Source organism: Bombus flavifrons, chromosome 17 (genome assembly GCF_040668555.2).
Source record: "Bombus flavifrons isolate JBK064 chromosome 17, iyBomFlav1_principal, whole genome shotgun sequence".
NCBI classification, from domain to species: Eukaryota; Metazoa; Arthropoda; class Insecta; order Hymenoptera; family Apidae; genus Bombus; species Bombus flavifrons.
The window spans coordinates 3,048,593-3,068,656 of NC_138458.1; the positions used below are offsets into that span (position 1 = coordinate 3,048,593).

The following is a 20,064-nucleotide window of genomic DNA, read 5'->3' on the forward strand; positions in this document are numbered from 1 at the left end:
CCAACTTTTCCACAATTGAAGCAGCTTGGTCCTTGTTTCTCGCATTCACATTTGCTTGACTGTTTCTGCTGTTCCCTTTTATAATTGTTACCCTTTGTTGCCAGCGCCACCGATGTTTCCTGGTCGTCTTTCTTCCATCTGGTTTCTTCTGTCATCAGCCTGGTACTAAGCCTGTCTAGGGTCTTCTTTCCTTCTTCCACCGAATCCCATGCACTGTGAAAATGGTCAAATTTGTTTGGTAACACCGATAAAATGCGTGTTATCAGCATTTTCTCGCCGATTTCACTCCCAAGGGCTTTCATCTTCGCCGCTATCAATTCCAACTTTGATAGGTTGTAGGCGACATTTTCAGATTCTTCCCATTTAAAATCGAAGAACTGCTTCTGGACCATATTTAGATTCTCATCTGACTTCATGTCATATACTGTATTCAACTTTTTCCACATTTCATGTGCTGTTGTGCAATATAAAAGAGGATCCAACGATTTCTTTCCTACTGAAGTCACGATTAATTTTCTCGCCTACCGATCTGCCTTCAAAAATCTTTCACGAGCGATTTCTTTCTCCGCGCTGTTACCTGGATGACACAGATTCCCTTCATACACGTTGATCAGGTCGTCATCTTCCTCCAAAAGCGTACGCATAACAAAACGCCACTATAGCCAGTTTTCTTCGCCGCGTAACATCTCGATCTTCGCACTTGCTGATTCCATTTTAGCACTATCCCTTACTTAACCTGTTGAGGTTATTCGATGTGTAATCAGAGAAAACTAGTGGATAAATTGTAAGGCAGAAAAATATATTTAAATATAAGTGTAATTATAAATAAGAATACAATTTGAGCTGGACCAAATCCGCACGCTACCTGTGTTACCCAATAACTGAGAACCCCGAAGCCAACGTCGCTTGTCTACTGTTTATGGTCTGACTTCGTCGCAGTCTTTTGTCTACGCGCTGTCGATGGCTTCAGTGCTTGAGAAACTAAAAAGACCAGATGTAGAGTTTTCTTATAAGTGGTGACCACTTCAACACCCTCCCTAAAACTCTACATCTCCACAAACTATTATCTCAAATTTACAAATTATCTCTTATTATTTTTCTAACTCTTGTCGTAAATATCTGAAAATCAACAATAAGGAAAGGTAAAACGGTGCCACCTACCGGGTGAAAAGAGAACACAGTCAGATGATAACGAAGGTAAGTCAGGCAGACAAATAGATAGACACAAAAATAGGTAAGATAAGAAAAGATAAAGTACCATTTGCATTTTTGTGGCTCGATTTGACTGTCATACCGACTTAGAAACTCGACACTCATTTCAGCGTCCTCTACTTTTAAACGATGTTCAATCGATAAAGTACTTATTAAAGAAGAATCAATGGGAGCCAACAGTATTCATGCGCATATGCATACTTGTATGCCTCCTGAGAGAGGAGATATTTGATTAGCAGTTGTATTTTTCGAGTACTTTAGTAGTATTAGAGATGGAATGAAAACGATCAGACTTATGGTTTTGGTTGTTCTCGGACCAGTACTGCACAATGCGGCTAGGTACTGAAGATGACACAGGCTACCATATACAATATTCTATAAAATTATGGACCTGTCCTGTTCGGTTATACGCTAGCATAGACAAGAACCTATAGTGTTCCACGCTACAAAAACCTATTTAATTGTATGGTTCTACGGAATAGTTCATATCTATTTGTCTATCCGAGATAGACGAGTATGAAAATGACAATATCGCGCAATAATTCCAATGTTATGAATATTTTTTCGTCGTCCCATGGAACCACATAAATATTTCTTTTTCTTAGTACGTACTATGAAGATTGTTGAAACGAATTCAATGACCTTGCACGTCATGTACTGCTGTAAATCATCCTTGTTATATAGATATACAATGTGCAGAAAGTTTATATCCCGTTTAGGGCCGAGTTGCATCACGGAAGATGATCGATGTTACTGGATGTTACTAGAAATTTCTTAGCGCGAGAAAACTAAATGTTTCAATATTGTTTAAGGATGCAATGGTAAAGGTGTAAATTACTCATTTATTAATACTCCATTATCGATTATGAAGATTTCATCATCACGTGTAATAAATTTATTTTTATGCTTTACAATACCTTTACACACCATACTCTAAAATACTATAGGTTCATTCATTATTCATTTCCATTTATTTGGCACTTGTGATGTTCTTTGAAATTTTTCGCGGTGTATATGAAACATTGAAGCTATTTTGTCAATTTCATTTTCCAATATCTTTTAAAAATATACGTTTGATATAAATTTATTATTACGTAAATTTATGGTTACGTGAGATGGTCCGCGCGACGTCCTTTATTGCCTGGCAGCTTACGGTCCACATACCGTCATTCCGACCCTCAATAAACCTAAGGACACACCATAAACTTTAACTTTTTAACTTAATTGTTTTATCATATGTTTTTTAAGTAAATCTGTTTGCTCTGAAGGATTTTTAATCCTAGAAGTATTTTCGTTTTATGGCTGGTCCTTAGAACAGTCCCGAGGTTTATTGCACGTTCTTAGAAATTACGGAGAAAGCGGGTGGTTACCTAACGGAAAAAGTGAATGTTTGTCTAACGGAAAAGCCGGTTTTTCCCATGAACAAGGTAATCCCCGAGCCAGGTAGGAGGCTTCCTCCTCCAATCTTCATTTAATAGCGTTGGCTATAACCAATGGGCGTCGCGGATCGTTACGCTCACTGTCCTAACGAAAAGTGTGAACAATGAATCCACATTCGTAGTTCAAAAGACACACCCACTCCGAGCTTTCCTTCGTAATCACACAAGAACGAACTTCACTTGTTCTCATAACCACAGAGCAGTCACTTCATTCCGCTAATTGTTCTCTGGACTACAGAACAGTCACTTGTGCTCTAGACTTGTTCTTTGAACTACAGAGCAGTCACTTCATCTTACAATCTTAACGGGAATTTACGACTCCCGTTGGCGCGCTTCCTCGTGATCGCGTCTCCCCACGACTGGTCGAAAGTACATTTATAAATAATGGAAATTAATATTTTGCTTTTGAACAGTATATTTCATACGCGTTGATACTTCGTATCGAATTATCCGATATAAATGGTATCCTATATCGTATGCGTCGATTACTTTGTGCATAATACCATGTAAGGGGAAAGGTACGATACTAATTGTCGAAATCAAACGAGAGATACTCTGAAAACTATACAATAGGAAAGTGATGTAGAAGGCGGAAAAATATTTTTCTAGCATTGAAGATACTTTCACTCTGAAGCATTGATGCCATTAAAAAAGAGACATTTATAGGTGGTTTAAGTCACAAATAAAATGTAATTCAACGCAGTTTAACATATTAAACAACATCGCTTCATTTCGTGGGAAAAGTGTTATAAGACTCGTAAGTAATTAAAACACTATAACATTTATGGTAATATCTTACCCTTCGCTGTTTTAATCTTGGAGATAATATTATTCTTTTTACAATATATACTAGGAAAGATGGATATTAATTCAGATACTGAAAATCATGTTATATTTATCATGTAATACGGATATTAAATAAAAGAAATTTTTCAAAGAATATGATATCCAAAGTTTTAAAATCATTGATTCCAAATGATGCGATGTACTTTTATCACTATTGTAAAAAATGTCATGTTTAATATGTTTCCTTTCGGGTGAGTCTTTTAAAAAGCAACTTATATGGAAAGTAATTCATGTACCGATCAATTTTGTTCGCGACATAATTCACTTTATAAGAAACTAAATTTTCAGGTATTTCTAGACGAAATAATGTTATTAGCGTAAAAGGAATTCTCGCGATTTTTGCATTACTGAAAATAGATTTTATTCTATGTTTGTGTAAGTAACACGGCCTGTCAGGCGGCCCGTGACATTCGGGGGGAAATTAGACAAGAGGTGATCCGGTCCAGAGACCAGATCCGGGACCACCGAGCCGTTAGATCGGTCTTGCCAAACTGGTAGGCTTAGAGAGACCGAGGAGGGCTTCCACTGTCCTTCCGGATGAATCAGGTGCTCGCAGGTCATGGAGTATTCGGGGAATACCCGAGGAAAATCGGAAAGGAGCTGACGAGCACCTGTCACCACTGCGGCGTGGGCGAGGACACGGCCCAGCACACGTTAGAATTTTGTCCAGCTTGGGAGGCCCCACGTCGAGGCCAAGGAGGATCTGGACCTCCTCAAACTTGGACGACGGCCCAGGGGATAGTGTAGAGAGGGGTGGTCCCTCTCAATGCCTGAACTAAACAAGTAACGACTCTCTCAGAAAGGAGAAGACGCAGGAGTGATCCGGCAGTAATTTGGAATGGGTCCCGGGCATTCCAGCTGAGCGTCGGGCAGTCCACCGTGGGGTTTTAGTCGGTATAGTCCGACATTACCTACTGCTTCTAAGCGGGCGGAGGGGTGCCCAGGAGGATTTCCCCACGTATAAAAAAAAAAATGTTTGTGTAAGTGAAATCACAAAATGAACTTCATCCAGATCGGAATTACTGAATCGTATGACCTAAACAGACATATTTTTTAGAAGCAAATAATTACAATGAGGGATCATTCTTACAATCAGCGCGAAATGAAAGCAAACTTGAAATACAGATTCCATCAGACGTTCCATTTCCTTGCAAAGTTACAGGTAGTTAAAGTTTTATTTATTATTGTTGAAAAATTTGTATTAATTTTTATAAAAAAACGAAATCATCTTTAGATATTATTTTTTCGTATTTACTTTTTTAAAATCACTGCTTAATTTAAATTGCAGTTAGACGTGTTTTGCCTTGGAAATTTAAATTAATTAAACGCACAGTAATTTTAATATACTTTTAAGTTTAGTTCTAATCTCTTTATAGTATTGTCATTTTTCGTGATTGATATTTATTTAATGGATACTGTTACGCCGCGAGGCTTACCATTGGCAGTATTCCTAACCATCGCTCGTGGTACTAAAGTGTCGCAGAGAGATCGTCTTATACGACCGACGAAAAATGTACAATGTAGCGATAAGCGCATATTTGTCATCAAGCAGCGAGTTCTAGAAACGTTGATTCGCCTTCGGTCCGTTATTTTATCTACTCAAAGAAGGTGGCATACGTGATCATAGGCGTGAACGGTGGCGTGACCTGAGCGTAGCGGGGCTCGTCTCCGAGAAAAGACAAAGGAAAAGATCGAAGGGCAATCAGTATCATTTGAGGAACGAAACGTTATGTATCGAGAAGTTCAGCCGAATAAAATTAAAGTCGCTTAGTCTAACGAATATATCCAGAAATATAATAAAGTTGGGTCGAATTGCTAACAAACTAATTCTATAATCGTTAAATAACTTGTGACGTGCTCATTATAATATTAAATATTGTTAAATATACAAGTTTATATTAACCCTGTTACTTCAGTGTTAAACTGATTTGAGCCACCTCTGTTATCTTGATCGAAACAGGGGAGCGACTATTTCGCGGCGTCGATTATCCGAATCGCAGCGAGAATTTACACCTCTCTCTGATGAGCTTTCCTCGCAATCGCGACCTCTTCGCGAGCGGTCGTAACAGATACAACAATTATTCAAACATGGCAGATCTTTTTATCTCCAATTAATATTTTATCGCCATATTTTTAAATTGTCATTATATTTAAATAAATAGATTCATTACCGTAGCTTGGTACAATTGTTGTAATCGCTCGATATAATTCCAGGAACTGAGTGTCCTAAATCTTTTATTCTAACCCCTTTAGGTGGTAGGTCTCCCAAAGTTCCCAAGTCGGTTCATCGTTTGGGAGCAGGTGACAAGGATGTTATTGCCGCGATGGGCTCTCTTATTCAGTCTTATTCTATCATCTTCTTTTCCTCTCTTCGATCTTTTCTTGCGCAAGCCTGGACTTTATTATTTTATTACATAAAGCCTGGAAATTTGTCCAGTTGCCCTCTTTTTTCACTAGTAGCACGATCCAATTGACAATTGTCAGTGATTCTTCAATTCGTTCCTTTCCCTTACCCACCTGGGGCAGTGGAACAGCGCATGTTCGGCGTCGTCACTATCACTATTGCAGTCCCAGCACCGGGAGCGTACCTCCTTCCTGATCATACTTCGGTACATTTAGTGTCTGCCGCCGTAGCAGCTCCAGTAACAGGTCCGTACCTCGGAAAAGTGGCCATACCGGACCCTGACACCCCCAGGGCCATGGGGTTGGGATCACACCTAACTAGCGCACTCGGTACCCAGACCTTGCTACTTGTATTAGTTAAGCCTGCAGGGGTTTTCATTCATCTCAGGTCGAACGGGGCTTCTTTCCTAGCCCTACCGTATCCCCAGGACGGTTTCGGAGCAGTTGGGACGCTGCTCACCCGCCAACGGCCATCGGGGAAGCCAAGTACGCCATATCGGCTATCTGTCCAGCATTTGGCCTTCAACCACTACCTCCACGAGTCCAACTCAAATTGGCCGAGCTGAGGGGATGCATCTCCCTTCGGGATTCACTCGACGCCCGTGGACCCAACTTGCATCTTTGTTGGGAATATCGGTGTGGATGGACACAAACGTCACTGTCGGTCGGTGATCCTGCTAACCGAACTCGACAGTTCCAGATAGAACACACGTAAACGAGGGCCCAAGGCAACAGGCATCGGTCTACGCGGATGGTCCGGTCCCTGAACTTACCGCGACGGTCCCACCCTTGGCTTGGGGTTCGTGAGTGCGCATAAGGATCAGGATCTGCATAGTAAAAGTGGCAATGATACCTCCTGTGCTTCCTGAATATAGAGACGTCCTCCACCAGCCTCTTCGTCCAGTTGTCGCTGCGATGGTAAAGCCACTCCTCCTTCCAATACGCACCATACGGAATTATCATACGGAATATAGGAATCTATCCAATTGGTATCCTACTTCACTTCAACAAGGATAATCTCGCTCCTTCTCCTTGCAGTTCTCTCTCTTTTCTCCCTGACTACGGTCCTTCCTCCCGTCGTGCTTTCAATTCGACTCCTAAGCCTCCTACGCCAATTAATCCCTTAACCTACGACTACGGGCATAGCCCGTAGTACGATGATTGGACCAAACGAAAATATTGCGGACATAGACCGAAGTACGATGATCGGGCCAAATATAATATATAATATAATATATAATAGCTTGTTTGTGTTTTTGGCCCAACATTCTCGAACGTAAATCGCAAGTTAAGGGGTTAACGGGCGTCCATTCGTCCTCGCTATCCTTGCTACAGATTTCGGCGTAGGTTATCACCTCTTGCTTTCTCGGCTCTTCCATGTGGCATACCTTCCTTTCCTCCAGTGGTGATATGACCTTTCGTTTCGCTGATTGGACCGCCTCAGTCTGACTGACTACCGATACCTTGCTACGCCAGTCTTCTCATAATTCTTCTTATCGTTAACTCTATGTTCATTGATAGAACTTCCAGACTCCTCGTGAGTCCCCTGACGTCGCGAAGACCTGATGACAGACCTCTACTTCCGTCAGCGAAAGAGCTTTCCTCCAGTTTTCTGTTTCCTCCTCTTCTGGTTTCCAACGCCCCCTTATTCACTAAAACCTTCTCCATTTCCTCCGCTTTTGATCCTTTCCTGAGGTTATTAGTACCTTGGGTTAGATAGCTACTCTGGTCGGTCAACTCCGCTTGAGATTCAATGTCCGTTTCGATGTCTTGCCCCACCTTCCCCTTTATTAACTCCTTGGCAGTCTCCCTTTTGGCGGTCGGAATCAACGATGCTTCTTCGAGATTCTTCTCTGTACCGCAATCGATCGCATGATCCCCGATCTCTCTTACCGAGCAAAAGACGGCCCTGGGACCGACCGTCCTCTCCTCGTTCCTCGCCCAGTCGTGTGATAATCATCGGGGCGAACCTGGGAGAGGCACCACTCGCCGAACCGACGTGGCTTGGAGGCTTCAAAACCCCCGGAGCCGTAATTTTATTCTTCCGTGTCATTCTATCCATATTTTTTCCTAATTAAGGGACGTAGCCAAGTTCCTTATAATAGCCGTTATTCCTTTATCATGTTCAGTTACGTTGCCGATATTGTCATATTGTCGTTATTCCGTTTCCATTGTCCGTATAATCTTGCCAGGTTCGTATATTGCGTATCATCCAATAACTCATTCAACCACACTTTTATTGGCGTTAATGGGCTATGATATGTGTGTACTTTCCTTAATTTTACCAGCTCGCTTATCGCTCCATCATGTATATAATTGCATAAAACTAACATAATTATTTACATCTTTCCCATTTAAATGTTATCTTCATCTGGAAGTCATTTAATGTTGTTAAGGTACCAACTAACATTAACTTAACTATGTACCATTAACGGTATTCAGCAAAACTAAAACAAACAAAATAAAACAAAATAAACAGTCTTAATCTGTTGAGTCATTGTTATTAGATGCTCGTATAATCTCACGTTTTTACTAGTCATATCTAAATTCTATTTACTTTTCTTTTCGTTCATAACTTGTCTTTATATTATTCTCACCCAAATAACCTTATTTAACGACCATTTCAAATAATACTTATCGTTATCTATACTTAACACGGTGTATATATCTTATATTCCTTATATACTTAAAAGCTATACTACCAACATTCTGGCAATTAACCATTTATTAATTATTTCATAATTAGTTAATTTCTGCGTATTGCACGATAAATGACTCCTGAAGAAAATACTGTCAATAAATCCGATCCTTCAAATGTACTTTACAATTATTTATCATGATGCCCAATACTCATATGGTAATAAATAGCACATGTGAGTATTATTCTTTCTTAATTTATCAAATTATTCAGTATTAAAAGATAATTATCAGCTTCTATACTTTCAATATTACAGTTGCTTAATTTATTTTAGGTTTAAAGACGGCGATGTGTATTACAACCACCAGTATCATCTATATGGTATTGTAACACTATGAGAGTGAGGATATGGATCAGCATAAACTTATACACTAAACTTGTATAATACTTATACTTATACCTTTATTTATTTAAATTTTTCTATTACATACTCATCCACTTGTTCTTCTATCAGTCAACCTCAACACATGTTAACAATTTGTTCACAAGTTGACGCAGCGTAGGAAAATCACAAACGCACTGTGGTGGCCGAACTATTCCCAGATAAATCGTAATAAAAATAGTCCTATTCGCATGAAAACCCCGTACGCATTACGAATTTATGAGCTGTTAATAGACATGACAATTCTTGTATGAACCACATACAATTTTCGTACAAATCATTGATCACTGTACATTGCGATATTCACATACATACACATGAAATGAAAACCAATATGATTTTTATAAATTTAACTTAAATAAAAAACTACCCATTACTTATTATATGAGATAATATTTTATCCAGCATGATTGTCACATCTAGTTTCTATTTCGATGACTGTATCATATATTTTAACGCCGACTGGTCAAGCAACTGCAAGGTTCTTGAGCAAACAACTAGAGAACCTAAGTGAGCCTTTAGAGCAAATGAAGCATTCTTAAAAAAGTTTTACTTTAGAACTCTTTTTCTCATTCTAAATCTTATTTTAAAATATATTTATCTTCTATCATCATAGTTTATTTCTCAGTAGACTTTTCAATGATAAATTATTGTTGTCAACGAATAACTATCTCGTAACTTTTATTTGGTGGAGGATGATAGAAGTTTCTGTCATTATAATAATGTCATTATAATGGAAAAATGTTCATGGTCAGCGAGCAGATGAATTGCTTACAGCTCAGAAATCATGTGGGTATAAATACATGTATTCTTATTAAAATTTTATAAAAAAAATAAACAATGTCATAAATGGATTTATTTAGGAAGGAGACGAATGAAAAGACAAAATGAAAAGGATGATGAATTCCTTCTTCATAAAATTGTATTTATATTGTCTTTGTTTCAAAGATAAAAAAGTAACGTTCAAGTAGTCAGTATACAAAACATAATATTATCCATAACAAAATTATTATACCGGATATTTTGGTGATCTGATGTATCCAGTACAACCTGAAATAACCAAAAATATTTATATTTATATTAATTCCTATTTTTTTAATAAGAAGATACTTTTATACGCACCTTGCTAATCGTTGTCGGGCTGTTGGCTGACACTCTTGTTTTAGAATAAATTTCTTAATTCCCATCAGGTAATCTTCAACATACTTCTCCCAATTCATATCCCGTAAATCTAGTTTGACCATATCGCTGTCCTTCAACATTTTCACCTTCCTCGCCAAGTCGGAACAGTTATCCCTTTGGAAGGTCCATTCGTGTGTGGTGAAAAATGCAACCGATGCGACAAGCTTATTGCCAATTCTGAGAAGTTTCATCACTCTGAAATATCATTTTTAATTATTATTATAGATGAAAGCAATGATTATTCCAGAAAGATCGTTCTCGTTGTTCGAGGGTCGATAGAATACTTACATTGGTTTACTACCTCGGAATCTTAAAAATATATCCATGACGAACGCAGGCAAAACATGCGGAATTATACTCAGAACGTTGTAAATATATCTATTAGCTACGACTGAACAACCCGGGTACCATAGCGTATCGATCAGTGGGGTTTCTATGCTACATTTTACTATAGCATCTATCATCGGACCAAACCTTGTCAATTGGAACATTTACATTATTACAATTAATGGAATTATGCGCAAAGTAAAGTTTATTATTATCCGAGTATCTCAGCAAGTATTATGCAATTTCAACAAATATTATTTATATTACTATTTTTCTAAATTGAACTTTTGGGAGCAAAAGTAGACATTTGTACTCTTCATTTGTTTGCGCCTTCATTGTCCATGTTACTTAAATAAACTGAATCTTTTGGAATACTCTAACAATCGAATTACATGAGTTGACATATATTCGTAAAAAATATTACTTAAAAGGGTATGCGTTGCTGGTGCAGTTGTAAACTTTAACTTCATGACCACGATGTAGCGTAACATGCCATGCAGTACATATTATTGTGTCGACTACGAAATCGACAGGCACCACATCCAATCTTGTATCTCTCCTACCCCATATCGCTGTTACACATCCTCTGCTGAGTAGCAGAAAGGTACCTGGTAACATTAAATTGATTTAGAAATTATTTGTGATTTTGTATTAGCAGAAATGTATCGTTAAATAGATTGGTAAGATTTCTCGTTATTGTGAGCAACAATAAATTTGAGCTATAATAATGATGATCTAGTGGATCTCATTTGGCCTCTAACAACCTAACCTACTAACTTTACATCTGTGGAATGTAAGGAGTATTGAACAATTATCATTGAAACAGATCTATAAAAATACCTGTTAATGCAGAACTATTCTCTATCCAACCAGGACATGGTTCTTCCAAAGAGGCGCCAATTATGCTTGGCCGAACTATCGCAACTGGCAGATCTTTGCACTTACTTGCTACAATCTGCTCTGCTAAATTCTTACTGAATGTGTATGTGTTTGGATATGTTTTTAAAATCCTATTTTCTATTAGGTTGATGGACGTTTTGTGCAATTTGTCACAGATATCGATGACCTCTGAAGGACTCAAGCTCGTGCTGCAAAGTCAGTAATAAGTGGACATATTCTTCACATTATAATTACAAATATAATATTCTTAAACCATGGAACAACGTTTGCGCATAACTTATTCTTACGTATAAACTTTTTCCCCAATCTCACGTAGATTCGGATTACTATAAGCTGTGCTCACGTGGACGAAGCTAATTGGATGCCTCAGTTCGTTCCAAAGTTCGATAACACGAGCAGTACCTTTCGTATTCACATTAATAGCCACGTGTAGCGGTTCGTTGAATCTCACAGTTGCGGCGACATGTAGCAATATGTTTACTTTCTCTAACAACAAAATTCTATCTTCTCGCGAAAGACCTAAGTCCGGCAGACTCGCGTCACCTTTCATGGGATAAACTCTGCTCAAAGCTGAAGGGTATTTGGCTTTGATGTCATCGTAAATCTGAAGACAAAAAAATACCAGCTCAGTTCCAGAAAAGAAATTTAATCAATTTGGCTCCTGACAGCCTTAAATATTGCACAGAACAAGAATATATTTACGAACGGGATCATCTATGAGCTTCTTAAATCGTTGTTCTATCGTTTCGTTAGTTTTTGGACGAATTAGTATAAAAATAGCAGCGATGCGTGGACATATGCGAATAAGTTTTTCCAGGAGACCTTTTCCAACGAAACCGGTTGCTCCAGTCACAAGGATCCCACTGCCGGCATAGAATTCCTCGAGAGAACTCGTCTTATTCAGTCCTTTATTGATTCCATTTTCATTTGTTTCTCTATTGATTGTATCCATGTTTCAGGATCTTCACACTTGCAGTCCCTATAATTGCCATAGATTAACATTCCCTACAATTAGTAAGTGGAAAAATGTTTTAAATGATATAGAAAATTGGTTGATACCGTTTTATGCATTACTTTCTAAAGAAGTCTACGGATATTCTTTACACAAAGAGAAACATAATTCAATAATTATGGTTTCGTTTTGCATGAATGAAATAATTAAATAATGATAATAATTGAATAATTTTACTATATGGTAGATTTTCACCAAAAAAAGAGGTATTCAACGCAATAAATACAGCTTTTAATGTGGCTGTTCATTGATTTGCATTATTATCCATTACTTCGTGAAACGATACCTTTTTTAATCCTTCGAGTATTAATTTAAACAATAGTTATGTAGTTTCCTTTGCTTTTTTCATTTTTTATTTTAGGTAAATATTGTAATATGCAGTGGTCAGTGACTTGTGTGGAAAATGTGTATGGTTTATGCGAAACAGTATTCGATCATATTTAGTAGCACCTGAAGAATGCTTGTTGCGTATGTGATTTTTCTGTTCCCATCCGTGAACACGTGCGTATTCGAAATCTGTATAAACTTATTTTATATGTGCTCTGCATACATTATTTATTTATGTGCCGTTATAGATTTCTATGAGCAAACGGGTTTAATCTACAATTTATGATTTTTCTTAGAAAACGTCGCGCAGGATAGTTTGCATCTCCGAACGTCGTAGTCCTCTTCTTTACGATTTGCACGAGGTAAGCTATTGCCCATCTATCGTTCGTGTGAAAAACAAGGCGCAATTATCTTGTTCTTCATTTTCATCTTATTTTAACCTCAAGAATGTGCTATATTTTTATATTATTCTAGTTTTGTAATTTGTTTTCTGCTTGATCTTTACAATACCAAGCCTTGTGTTTCAGAAATTGCTGTTTTATAGAAATTTGATACGTTAAATACTGTACACATATTATGTCGGAGATGAAAGGACACCGAAGCCTTCCCTTTGGAATTTTGGGAAAATCCCCTAACATTATAATCTAGATTCTATTGTAGGCGTAATTAAACAATTGTCGTCATTCAATGCGATTGTATTTGTTCGAGATTTGTGATAATGAGCTTGGACTCGAGGCGACTGGCAGTCGCCGAACGTAGCCGCAGTCACGGGATGAAAGCTTTGTCTAACAAAGGTATGGAGTAATTCTATAGCTCTCCTTAAAAGAAATATTTGTGGCGGTACGCGACAGTAAACATTAAAACGGTTTCTGTCCCATGGCTCGCCACACGCAGACCCTATTCTTCGAGTAAGATGATTGCCAGATGTCGATGCGTCTCCGCAGTACACGTTCAGCTAGCCTGAGGGCCCGTTATAAATCTTAAGATTTAGTTGGCTAAAGTCCTTCAGACAGACAAACAACCTTTGTCCCAGCTACGCGAAGATAGGAAAGATCTATTTTTCAACGAACGGCGTCTCCCACTAGCAACTTTCGCTGGAGGGCGGCTAGCATCTTTTTCTCACCACCGATATGGAGATTGACCAATTAGCAGCAACGTCAATTTCCCTTACTTTCTGAACGAAGGCTTTTCTCGACGAATCCGATGATCTCGTGTCCTTAGACACACCCCATTATGCTTTTCCTCTGTGGCATCATTGGGACGGAAACTCATTCTTTCTTGCGATGCCATCGACGAATAGAGAAACACCTTACGATCAGCGAATATTACGCGTCCGACTTAGATTTTGTGAGCACGTTCATCTATCATCCCGTCGACCGCGGATTCGTTATTGAACCTAGGATCATTGTCATTAATTTCTCGAGTATCTAATTACCACGGTTACTTGTCCAGTTCTATGATAATCGTACTTGCACTAGTCAATGTCTTCTCTATTGCATAACGACAATGTGTAATCCAAGTGGAGATTCGTTTCACACCCCTAACCCTAATTCTAATGTAAACCCGATATATATATAGTATACAAGTGTAAAAAATTATATATTGAGTAATAACTAATAACAATATGTGAAATTTGACATTTGTAAAATTGAACATAAAGTCTTTTTAACACTTGAATGTGATGAAAGGATGTTTATGTTATAATTCGAAGAGATATTTTGTCGCATCTAAATAATTAACAAGTGGATTTTTAAAAAAGTGATAAATAAAATAAGGGAAATATATTTTATCACAATGTAGAATATTTTACTTGAACTTAATACAATTGTGCAATACATAATCTCTCCACTACCATTTCATAGTTTCTTTTATATAGAATCAATATTACATATGTATATGTCAGTTCGTTTGCGTTTGCTTCAATTAATTTTACTACAAACAATGGATTCTTACTATTTAAAATATAATGTGACTGAAGTATCTCGCATGTTTAATGTATTCACCGCGAAGCGTACTTTCACCTTTCATAGACACGAAAGATCGAAGACAGTCCTAACAATAATATGAAAAACCCTTCTTAAACTCAACTTTTGCCAAAAAATAGCCGGGGGTTCATGCAACTATCACACGAAGGCGAATATTTCGATCACCTCTAATGAGAGGTTGTAAATTACCGAATAACCATAATAGTGAACCATTTTTACTGTGTAAAATGTAAAATGCAAAATAAATATTTTAAAATTCAAAAACTTCATTTAAGCTATTGCAGTAAGTTATCCGATAATATTTTTGATATATATGACATTGGTAATGATGAATACAATTAATAGAAGACGACACAATTGAATACAGAATAACAAGGAATCACATGTTACCTGTTGCTACTTCCACTGCGTATTCTTTACCAAAAATCGTACAATAATGCGTTTTCACGTCAGTAGATCCCGATAAGTCTGTCACTGTACTGTAACGATATTCGATGTGTCGCTCCTCTAGATACTCATACTTTTAATAACACCACCCTACTACTGAAACTGTATAATGTCATACATGAATGATTCGATTAACATTATTATCTCCAGAACGAAGCAAAAAATAGATTTAAACATTTGAATTTTAATTACATTTTTAATGCATATTACATTTAAGATGAATGCGAAAATATTTGAATTGTAAATTCCATTTTATATTACGAACTTCCTATTCTGCTGAGATTAAATAACACACAATCAGTGTGAAACGTATTCATGCAATGCTTTAACAAAAATTAAAATTATGGTACAACATCGTTTAGTAAGAAATTCTTAGGAAATGGAAAATGTATACATATTCTTACAAGTCTCCAAAATAATTTTCAGAAAAAAAATTCGATACATTTTCTTGTTGTGAAAATATTAATAAGTACCTAGCTTATGATAAAAATCTATATTCTTGGAGTTAGCACTTCCTAGGTTAAAACGTGTATGAAGACTTGACCGAGCAGGCGGCCCCAAACAACCTAGAAACCGTCGAGGAGGACGCGTGGGACCAGTGGCGATCCCAACTGATCAACGAGGGAGGCAAACATCGAGGCGCGGAGGCGGTCCTCCCAACCTGGGAGACATGGAGAAGCAGCAGCGGTCTCCCGCTCACCAACAGGATGACGCAGGTGCTCACTGGACACGGCGTGTTCGGCGAGTATCTGAGAGAAAAATCGGACGGGAGACGACGGACATTTGTCACCACTGCAGAAAGGGCAGGGACACATCGCAGCACACGCTGGAGTTTTGTCCGGCGTGGGAACTGCCCCGCTACACTCTGCGGTACGCCATAGGAGAAAGATTGACCCCCTCAGCGATTGTAGAAGCGATGTTGAGAGGGTCACTGGAATACGAGGCCGTCCGCCTCTTCTGCGAGCGAGTTATGCTCGCGAAGGAGCGAGCAGAAAGGGAGAGAAAGAAAGGAGAGAGAGAAGGAGGATGGCAGTCAGGCGACCTAGAACCGCTCCATCGCAGTCCCAACGGACCACGACTAGAAGAAGCGATAGCCCTAGGGACAATGCCCCCCCTAGCGCCAAATTCAATAGTCAGGAATTATTAGGACTGGTTCGAACAAGAGGACGCGGGAAGGTTCCTGGAACACTCCTGTCATACGCGTAGGATGGTCATCGTGGAGTTTTAGTCGGTAGGAGTCCGACACTACTCTGCTGTTACGCGATTATTAGAACAGCGGATGTCCATGAGGATTTCTCCACGTACAAAAAAAAAAGGTTAAAACGTGTATAAATATTTTTAAAAATGATCTGCATCAATGAGTAAAAATATGGATTTGAAAGACAATTTCATCCTGATACAAGATAACTATCCAAAACACAGTAATACACGATACACAATGCTATAAAATACAATGCTAATATACGAGCCTTAATTCTGTAGCATGTTTAGAAACACCTGAAAACAGTTCCGCAATATGTGCTTTATTGAAAACATATGACTACCTGAAACGAAAAATTTTGATTCACCATATATCATCATATAATCATTTAAAGAATATATCCTTAAAAAAATGGAAAAATATTTTACGTAAAGTACTTATCAATTTGATAATTCAATGCCACGATAATTGCAAAACATAATGGTATCAAAACGAAGCTTCACTAACAAGAAAAGGTTCCGAATAGGCAGACTCTGATTTTAATAAATCTTGAGACTTGAAGAACAGCGCGAAATATAAAAACTCGTATTCTTTTTTAGTTGCGGTAAATTAAATTTATGAGCTGTAACCATCCTCCAAAGTTCAACCCTTAAAGGACTATCTCGGATACAGTTAAAAACAGAGAAATATTTGTGAGTAAGAATTTCAACGTATTGAACGAAAATGCGACAGTTAATAAGAAATTTTCAAAATTGTTTAAAGAAATCACTGAGCAATGTCTATCTGAAAAATTACGGCATCAATGCATATGACAAAAAAAAGTTGCATTTTTTGTCACGTATGCTACTATGTATTATGCATATATATGGTTTCCTCATTACTTAATGTAAATATCCTATTTATATTCTGCAATTTTATTTTCTTTTATTACGACGCCCGACATTAACGTATCTTAACACATAAATCTACGATTGTAGTAACCACTATTGCTATCGTTCGAGAATTTATTGAAACTAATAAGCATTATGACTTTTTTATATTTCATAAATTACATGCAGTTTTTACTTTATTCTGAGCAACGTCCAGTGGTGTCGAATATGAAGAACGAGATGCTCCATGAGGAGCGGGTCTGCACTCTGTTCGCAATAATACAAACGTTTCATTCAAAACTTGTCGAACTGGTTGACTATGGCATGAATCGTGAACAATCGTGTATGAAATAGATAGAGTTTGCTTTAACTTTGTACTGCTTTAAATTTTCTACGAAGTCGTAAACATAAAAATCGCAAATATAATGCACATGCCATCGTTGCTGGCACATAATTCCATTCTTGAGAAAAGGCGATAATTAATCTGTTCTTTTTTAGGAATGCTCAGCCGATTTGACCTTTGATACGGATTTAAACGTCCCAGTATTAAGTTCTTGCTCACCAAGTTCACATAGTCACTGTAAATCGTATCGTTGGTTAACCTTTTCTCTACATGTAAAAGTCTTCCGTTATCCCTGTATTCTGATATACATACAATTTTCTGCTGCTTCATCGATAGTAGGATATTTCTCTTAGTAAAAGTAAATGTCAATATGAACTTTAACATTTTTCCCTCAGAGAAGGGGTCATTTGCGACGCATGATTCTTTTGAGAACCTTGTTCCTCGTGATTTTTTACAAATCTTCACCGATCCGAAAGAGTAAAATTACGATACGACAGATTCTTTTTACACTTATTCTGCACACCCTGAACAATATACATAAGTATTGAATATTACGGGATGTGTTGCACAGTTTCGTAATTTATTAATAAATTTTTAGAATGACAAACCTGAGCGAGCGCAGCATTGAATGCGCTACTAGAGCGTGGAAAATGGTAAGCTGACGGAAAGCGAGCAGCAAGAGGGCGAAAGGCGGGCAGAAGCGGAATTTTATTTAATCACTCTGTTATATCGTACGACTAACAGAAAATAATAACAGGAAAAAGCGTCAACATACACACGAATCATATTAATATGCGAATGCATTCGCTGAACGTTAGCTTGCACATGGTCGGCCACCTTACGGCGCGGTGGTCAGAAAATGAAGCATAGTCTCATTCCTATTTAATAATCACAAACCTAATTACGGATACACGCTCGCTCTAACATCAACAATATGTTATTTTATTCAAGATCACTGTCATTGCACCGTCCTCTTAAATTATTTTTCTTGTCATACATACGTCGTGACAAAATGATTACAAAAATCATTTTCAAATCCGTGAAATTCGTCCACCTTTTCCTGAAACGAATAACATGGAACTGTAGAACAGCTACATCCTCTCTGATATCGATGACTTTTGAACATATTGTCGGGAATATGACTCTAAACAACCATTTCCTATACATGTAACTGTTGGACGGCTATAGTTTCTGAGATATTCGGAAGAAATTATCGATGCCAGTTCAATGAATTCTACCAATGTATAATGTATATAATTATACACAACAGTGCATCCGCCACAGCGTACGCGCTATTATTTGTCGCCCGTCCATCTTTTGTTCATAGTATATACCGGGTGTTCAATGTAAAGCAACTTAAGGGCAGATTCTTGAAGCTAGAAGAAGACGAAAATCAAGGAGAAAAAAATTGCGCTTTCGGTTTTATTTTTGAATTATTTACAATTAAAAATCGGCCGAAATATCACTGTGCGCGAGTAAATCCTTACACGAACGAAAGTAGGTCAGCTCATGTGGGGTACACGGTGATCATCAAATCAAACGATAGATGGGCAACAGTTTATTTTGTACTACAAACTATGACATTCGTAAAGTTTTTTAAGAAAAATCATCGATTATGTTTACTCATTGAAATCCATAACAGCATATCGTAAACCGCCTTATGATATTTTCGAGTAGAGAGGATTAGTGTCTCCTCTAATCCTTTATCTCGATAAATAATTAATAAACAAAGGCACATATAGACAATGCTTGTACAAAGTTCACATAGGTTGGAAAATCGCACACGTACCGCGAGTATGCAGACTATTTACAAAAAAATCGTAATGAAAATAGCAATGTCCAGAGAAAAACGTCACGTGCATTAAGTATACTTGAGCTGCTACTGAATATGGTTGTACGTTGTTTTACATAAACAACAAATGATTCTCATACAAATTACTGTACATTCTACATTATAATATTCAAATACATATACATGAAATAACAAATGAAAAAACACGAGAAAAACAACAAAAAAGTTATTTAAACTTATACTCGAAGGATTAGTTAAGGTATCGTTTTATGCTCTAATGTGTAACATATGCCGAACATTTTGTTGACGAAATGACACTATCCTTGCAAGGAAGTTCTAAGCAATTTTAAACACATCTGGTGAATAGCCCATTCTTATTCTCTATACACGTACCCAACCGTGCTTTTAGAAAGAACACCTCAAATATCACATATCAATTTTCTGTGAGCAGTCTGTGTTCGGGATTTTGGGTGACCCTCAGTTTGCGATACAGACACCACAATTGCTTTTTTGGGAAAGTCCGAAGTTCTCACCTCCCAAATTGTAAACACGGAGATGCGCACCTCATTAAGAAGCTAATTAACACCGTAAGTGTTCGATGGGATGCTCTAAACTAATCGCTGGTATCATTCAGCAACACCAGAGAAGATTGGAAGGAATAATTTCCGACCTCACAAAAACCATGGTGAGTAGGAAAAC

The 20,064-nt window shown here is 37.7% G+C and overlaps 1 protein-coding gene across 3 annotated transcripts in view; it reads right to left on the reverse strand.

Moving 5' to 3' along the window:
* LOC138188679 (putative fatty acyl-CoA reductase CG5065) overlaps window positions 1-15,199 on the reverse strand; it is a 78,003-nt gene extending 62,804 nt beyond the window's left edge. Inside the window, exons 1-5 of one of the 3 annotated variants that reach the window (XM_069130666.1) lie at window positions 15,104-15,190; window positions 12,096-12,368; window positions 11,677-11,993; window positions 11,330-11,577; window positions 10,914-11,097 (exon numbers count right to left, since the gene is read on the reverse strand). In XM_069130666.1, coding sequence (XP_068986767.1) covers window positions 10,914-11,097; window positions 11,330-11,577; window positions 11,677-11,993; window positions 12,096-12,341 — 995 coding nt within the window. In that variant the 5' untranslated portion in view covers window positions 12,342-12,368; window positions 15,104-15,190. Of the gene's footprint in view, window positions 1-10,913; window positions 11,098-11,329; window positions 11,578-11,676; window positions 11,994-12,095; window positions 12,369-15,096 lie in introns of all 3 variants that reach the window. The other 2 variants (XM_069130664.1, XM_069130663.1) reach the window with 2 other exon arrangements.
* Between the last annotated feature and the right edge of the window lie 4,865 nt (window positions 15,200-20,064).